Consider the following 7,401-nt stretch of genomic DNA (forward strand, 5'->3'; position numbering starts at 1 on the left):
ATATATATATATATATATATAACCATATAGAAAACTCTTCCCAGTTATTCACTTCAAGGTCCTGGGCAAGGGGCACTCTTTGTGTCTGGAGGAAAAGAAGTTTAATCTCCAGATAAGGAAGGGATTCTTCACTGTAAGGTCTGTGAAAATGTGGAATCGACTCCCTCAGGAAGTAGTTTCAGCAACTACTATAGATTGCTTCAAGAAAAAGCTAGATGATTTTCTAAAAGCACAGAATAAAAATGAGTATTAAAGATAACAGAGACTGTTGATCCAGGAAACATCTGACTGCCTCATGGAAAAATAATTTTTTTCCCCTGTTGGAACAAATTGTATCATGTTTTTTTGCTTTCCTCTGGATCATCTATGTCCATAGGGTTTTATATCTGGGATAGGATTATTTGTGGTTGAACTTGATGGGCTTATGTACATCTCCATTGGCGACTGGAAACATTTAATCTGTTAAATACTTGTAGTGGCTAGGGAGCAACATTACAGAAGCATTTCAAGACCCAGGGATACTGTAAACATGAGCTTAGAGCATCTTATCTTTGCAGGTATTGCTATTTGTTGTTTTGTACCTGTAGTGACACGATCACTCTAAGGGGCTTTCATTCTGCTTAAGCCACTGGGCCTTTCATGTGTGTGATTTGGGTTGTAACATAACTATATTTGGTTTAGAGTTCTTACCTGCTGTTTTTTCTGCTTTCCAGGGTAACACAAACCGTGGGAACAGCCTGTTCTTCCGTAAGGTGCCTGCTGGAAAGAGCTACATCTATGAACAGAAGAGATTTTATTAAAGTGAAAAGCAACAGGGACCCAGGCTGCATCTGTCGCTGTTCACTCTGCAGGGGAGGGGAGGGAGAGTATTTGTTTAATTTGTACACTTTTTGTTTACAATTCTGTATGATTTTTCTTTTTAATAATCATTCATTATTGAGAACACACCACTGTGTATGACTTTGTTTTAACTGCCAAATAATACCACGTCTTCCCCTTATGATGCCTTTATAATATGTTTCTAAAGGATGCTTCAGCATAAAATGTATTTTGGAAAACAATTATTGGGATCTTATTGAGACTTCTTAAAGTCGAGTAACGACAAGTAAGGAACGATCGTAATGAAAGTGAAGGGGAGAGAGTGCAGCTGCTCTGTCATTCTCCCCCTCTTTTCCATAGAGCAGGATGGCAGTGTATGTACAACATTCATCGTGTATTGTTTCTTCGTTGAAAAGGATCGTGAAAGATCCTTTCCAACGACAATAATTGCACATATTTACGCAGCCTTAATACCTATTGATGCATATGTGCTACTTCAGCACATTACAGGCTTATTCGTTCATGTGTTAGAGTTGTACATTTATTTAAATGGCTACCTTATTCTCTTCAGAAGTCCAAAAATTGAATCTGAACTTTCTTTTCAGGAACAAGCTGCAACATACTATATAATTCTTTGCTTTTGTGGTGTGGCGCAATGCGATTCATTAACATGTCATTAGGAATGAATGCAGTGGTATACACTTTACTGTGCAGTTGCAGCAATGTGCTTATATATGTGAACTGGCCATTACAGTTAATTTTTTTGAAAAGCAGCTAAAATACTGCAGACATTAACCCTTATTCTCTGTGGGCAAGCAGCAATTTTAATCAAGACCCTGAGCCCTCCAATTGGTAGATGCTCACAGGGTAACTGTTTTTTTTCATGGAAATGTCTGACTAGCCACATTCAAAACAACTAAATTATGGAAGCTGCTATTGCTGCCATCCTGTATATGCTAGCTGCCTGCATATCCCTGACGTCAGCGTTTTGTATTTGTTTTTTCACCCAAAACATAATTATTACATAACATATTTAACACAAAATCAGAACTTCATTCTTGTTACAGTTCAGTGACTTATCAAGCCAGTGGCTCAGAATGAGAGGTCAGAGATGGCATTTACATCTTTGGTTCAAGTTTTCATTTGTCCTGTACTTTGGGCATACCAGCTCTAGGTGGTTGATGACCCTTTCTGCATGCAGTGCGTACAAAGCACAAAGACCACGGGCTAGCTAATAAATACTGGATAGTGTTCAACGCAGAAATTTTTTTGAGTCGGGTTGGAGGAAATTGTATGCAGGTGGCAGCCCCTCTATAGTAACCCAATTGTTCAGTAACCACCCAAAAACAGCTGGGTGGTTACTGAAAGGTGCCGGGGCTGGGGAGAACACTGCTGGTAAAGAGTGTTTCTGAAAAGATTAAGTGGAAGAATGGATTACATATGCTCAGAGAAAGGCTGTGAGGGCTAATCAGACTCCTATACAGACAGACTAAAATCTTCATATAAAAGACAATCAATGGTATCCACATTACAGTTTGTGATAACTGTGTGCTTGGCAAAAATAACACTGTAGTTTCTCTTTATGATCGAAAATTATTTGAAATGAGGTTGTGAATGATGTTTCGTACACACAACTCTTGTCTTAGTAATTTTTTTCATAATGAAATGTCATATTTATGTTCAGTGGTATATTTCTGCAATCCGCAATGACACCTGGAGCATTGTAAATTTTTTTTAGTTTTTTTTATGTAGCCTGAAATGATGTATAAGGTACCACTTTATCATTTCTTATGTGCTATTGGAGCTCGATGTAGCCATGTTACTTATATTTGGTGCTGCTAAATATCATTACTTTCAGAATAAATGGTATTTAATTGGATAACACTTTTTATACACGCTACTGGTTTTGCAAAGCTGTGGTATACAAAATAAATGTTTCAAATTATAACAAAATGTAAATGACTGTTGAAGAGGGTGTAATAGTTTAATCTGTATCTGAATGCTCCCCAAAGAAGCCAATTTTCAGAACAATATATTAAATCTTATATTAGGGAGGATTGGTTGACACTTGCAGTATAGAAGCCTGTAATGACACTAACTCACTGTGATGGAAATAATTTTGCTGTCAAAGATCCTGGGGCCACAAAATCCCTTGAACACAGTGATCAGCCTAACTTTAGACTTTGACATTTTAGTGTACGTCAGGGTAAAATGAAAGAAAAAGATAGTGTGTGTGTTTTGGTACCAAGACGTTAGAAGCAGAATCTTTAAGTCACACAACATCAGTCCATCTTCCTTTCTCCTATAGAGCATCCTGCTGCCATCTCTTCTCCAGGTAACCAATGCACTTGCCATCCACATATGTTAAAAAATTTATTCAGCAGACCAAGCCTACTTTTTGCATGGAGCCATGGTCCATTTCTGATGATTACATGCCAATTGCAGGTGCTTTTGCTGATGGGCAGGATCCCCCAGCATGGTCACTTTGGTCTATGCAGTACAGTTTTCAGGAAAGTGCAATTGTTTAGATTTTTTTTCAGTATGGTATGTACCTCTTTAGGAAAGAGAGGGGATTTGACACTTAAGGCAATACAGTTATGCATATTAAATATTTGTGTTGATGTAAAAACTATATCATTATTTAGGTGCCTACCCCAGTCGCACTTAAAGAAAGCAAGGGGAAGTAAAGAAGAGGGTTTTTTGGCAAATATATCAATAGATTTCTTCTAGTTTTGTATTATTAGAAATTAATAATTGTGTTTGTGCCAATCAGTCCAACCACAGGCCAGGTGGGGCCCGGGGTAGGGAGGTCACCAATATATCTTCCATAATTGCAGTGCAGAAAAGGCCGGTCTGTGTAAAGTTTTAATCTCAACTCGTCCTGAGCAGAATCCTAAATTCTTTGGCAAACAAAACAGGCCCCCATGTATGAATTTTAATTTTGTATTCCCGGAGTTATGCCTGTTAGCTTGAAAGTCTCACAAATAGGAAATGGAAAGGGCAAAACAAACATTTTAGAAGCAATTTTTTGTCAGATAAATATTACATGATTATTGTATATTTTACAGACAAATAGCGGAGTGCTTTAGTGACGATTTGATGTCTTTTATGTGTGCGTCATAACTGCCACTAATTTTGGAATCCCACTTGGGAATACAAAAGCAGGTCAACTGCACCAGCAATGAGAATAGAGGCGCTGAAATTGTCAAGAGGAATTGGAAACCAGACTCTGGTTTATAATGCTTATTTTTTTCTTTTGGTATCTTTAGCCAATCTTGGACAGTATGAGGCCAGTCTGGATTTATTTTTATGATCGGTTCAGCTATTAATGTACTAAAAAAAACAATGCACCACAATGTAAAGAATTGCATGTATTTACCCAAACAATAATAATATTTGTTGGGATTTTGAGTATTTTTGTTTATATTCCTGTCTGACCCTAGGCTCTATCCCTGACTAGCAGTAGTAGAAAATGACACCTTGACATATGCTGTATGCCCTTTAATAAATGTAATATTTTGAACACCTATCTCCCACTATCAGCTACTCCATCTGTCAAATGTTATTACAGTACTATTGTCCCTTGACATTTATAGTGGTCCATGTTAAATCACTGACCACCATCCCTTAATGACTACTGCTGCTATTTCTATTAATCTATACCAATGCAAGGAGCATTGTGTTGTATCCATTCTACTGCCCCATGTCCTTAATTTGTACCTGGAGGTCATTCATTGGATTCTAAATTTATATACTTGTCAAGAACCTCCATCATCCTTAGACTTCACCAGGGAAACAACGTCTCAAAGTATTGCTTTTTCTTTCATCTCTCTGTACCTATCTGAGGAAAAACACTTTTTTTCCTTAAAGTAACTGAAATGCTGGGTTGCCATGGTTATTGTGGATATTCAGAGCCTGGATGTAAGATGCTGCTGTGGGCAGAATTGTCTTTTGGTTGGTCTTCCTGGGATCTGCCGCATCCCCAGGAAGCCTGCTCCATTTATCCGCTATTGTGTGAAATTGTCAGGTCACCAGCAATGCCTGGTGTACCTCACTGCCCCGGGGAATGTAGTGTGTGCAGCCAGCTATCATTCCAGCAAACCCCATGGTGATACCAGCTGAAAGAATAAACGTGCAAATTGATTTTACAGCTTCAGAGTTTTATTTAAGGTGGCCTTACACTTAAAATGCTGCTGCACAAATCTTAGTTAAAATTGCATTTCAATAGTATTAAAGGTACACGCATCAAATATGAATGTCTTGCATTTCAAACATCCCTGTCACCAAAATGAAACAAAGGCACCCTAAAAAAGGAATATAATTACTGTGCATTTCCCTAAGACAGTGAGCTAAGTTTTCTGTTATTTGTAAAGCTTTGGGTTTCACAATTCTTGGTGTTATCTCTCTCCCTCTCGCCCTCCCTCCCTCTGCTATCCCCCATTCTCTTTTCTAACTTATTTCATCTGTCTCTCTCCACTGTCTTTTTCTTTTATTTTTTTTTTCTCCCTCGTTTTTTCTCAAAATTTATCTCCCTCTCTGCTGTCTTTTTCTCTCCCCCGCTTCACTCTCACCTTTTTCACATACTGTCTCCTTTTCTCACAGGTGTTTCTCACTTTTCTTACTTCCCTATCTTTTTGTATTATCTCTCCTTTTTATTTTCTCTCTCCTCCCTCCCCCTTCATTCCCTTTTTTCATAGAATATCTCTCTCTCTCTCCATCTCTCTCTCTCCATCTCTGTCTCTCTCTCTCCATCTCTGTCTCTGTCTCTCTCTCTCTCTCTCTCTCCAAATCTTCTATATCTCCCACCTATTACACTAGGGAACAATTTTGAACAAATTTTTTGTTGATGTCAATTTTTTAAGCCTCTGTACACTAAAATAGGTATGCTAATTCTGAAAGTGCAGTTCATTTTCTTCAATCACGTCAGGTTTTTTCTCTACTGCTTATATTAATGCGATTACTATAGTGTGGATTTGTATAGCCTATTAATTTACATGCAAGACAGTGTGCTCAGAGGTTGTGCGCTGCTCTACATAGTGAATAAGCAAAATTTATTTTTCTGCTTACACGCGTTTCGTTTCTTTCAGATCATGGCTGGCTCTGCTGTTTCTCGTCAAAAGTGCCTAAAGAACCCTGATTCATTTTGTTATATCTGTGTCAGTTTCACTATTCCCAGTCAAAGGGTGAACATCAGCTCATTTGTAGAGCAAGCCAATTTGGCATATTTCAACGTTAAACTTTCAAGATAAGTCTTGGGCCCCTCATAAGGTGTGCAAACAGTGTGTCGAGGGTTCACAGATGTGGACAAAGGGAACCGGTGATAAGACCCCGTTTGGTATACCTATGGTTTGGTAAAAGCCAGGAGATCATTTTAGTGACTGTTACTTTTGTATGGTGACAACTTCAGGATATAACAAGAAAAATAAAAAAAACAGTATCCTAGTCTATCATCGGCTTTGCGCCCAGTCGCTCATTCAGATAAAATCCCAGTGCCGGTTTTTGTTACACTACCCTCTCTTGAAGAACATGATTATGGTGATGAACTAGGTGACAACAATGATGAAGAGTTTGAAATTGAGGAGGACTCACATGAGTTGAGTGATTTGGCACGAGGTTTCGGACTATCGAAGGCTTCAGAACTCCTAGCATCAAGACTGTTTGAGAAAAACGTATTTGAAAAATTAACAAAGGTATACTTTAGAACTGACAATGGCTTTGTGTATTGCCATAACATACCTGGTTTAATGGAGCAATTGGGAAATCAAATCTATAACTCAACTGAATGGCGACTATTCATCAATAGCTCAAAGTGGGGCTTAAAGTGTGCCTTCCTTCACAAAGGCAATATATTTGAGTCGGTCCTAATTGGCCATTCAGTTTCTTTGTGAAGAATATGCAAACATAAAGAGAGTCATTGAGTAGTTGCAATATCACCAACACAATTGGGTCATCTGTGTTGACCCTAAAATGGTATGCTTCCTTCTTGGTCAGGAATGCAGGTACACCAAGTATCCCTTTATCTGTGCATGTGGGACAGCAGAGCTTGTGGGAGGCATTGGGTGGAAAGGAATTGGCTTACAAGATCTGCCCTAAAACCAGGTGATCCAAACATTCTACATGAGCTGCTCGTTGATAGAAAAAATATTATATTCCCGCCTGTGCACATAAAACTGGGTCTGATGAAGCAGTTTGTTAAAGCTTTGCCAACTGAAGGAGACTGTTTCAAGTATCTCATTTTGGCATTTCCTAGTCTGTCATTTGAAAAAATAAAGGCTGGTGTGTTTGGTCCACAGATTCGGCAGCTCATCAAAGATAAACATTTCATCAGGACAATGTCAGAAGTCAAAAAGAATGCTTGGTTATCATTCAAAGACATTGTCAAGGACTTTCTTGGAAACACATGGCCAAATAATTACACAGAAATTGTCCAGAAACTCTTGGAGAGTTACAAAATGCTTGGTTGCAATATGAGCATCAAGGTGCATTTTCTTCATAGCCGTCTTTCTAACTTCCCGGAAAAACTTGGTGCAGTCAGTGATGAGCAAGGTGAATGATTCCACCAAGATTTGAAGGTCATGGAAG

General features: G+C 38.4%; 1 protein-coding gene across 1 annotated transcript in view; it reads left to right on the forward strand.

The window, feature by feature from the left end:
- Nucleotides 1-1,061, forward strand: part of MTCH2 (mitochondrial carrier 2) — a 24,073-nt gene extending 23,012 nt beyond the window's left edge. Inside the window, exon 13 of the mRNA XM_072421906.1 lies at nucleotides 714-1,061. Coding sequence (XP_072278007.1) covers nucleotides 714-800 — 87 coding nt within the window. The 3' untranslated portion in view covers nucleotides 801-1,061. The remainder of the gene's footprint in view (nucleotides 1-713) is intronic.
- Nucleotides 1,062-7,401: the final 6,340 nt, after the last annotated feature.

Source organism: Pyxicephalus adspersus, chromosome 9 (assembly GCF_032062135.1).
Source record: "Pyxicephalus adspersus chromosome 9, UCB_Pads_2.0, whole genome shotgun sequence".
Classification (NCBI taxonomy): Eukaryota; Metazoa; Chordata; class Amphibia; order Anura; family Pyxicephalidae; genus Pyxicephalus; species Pyxicephalus adspersus.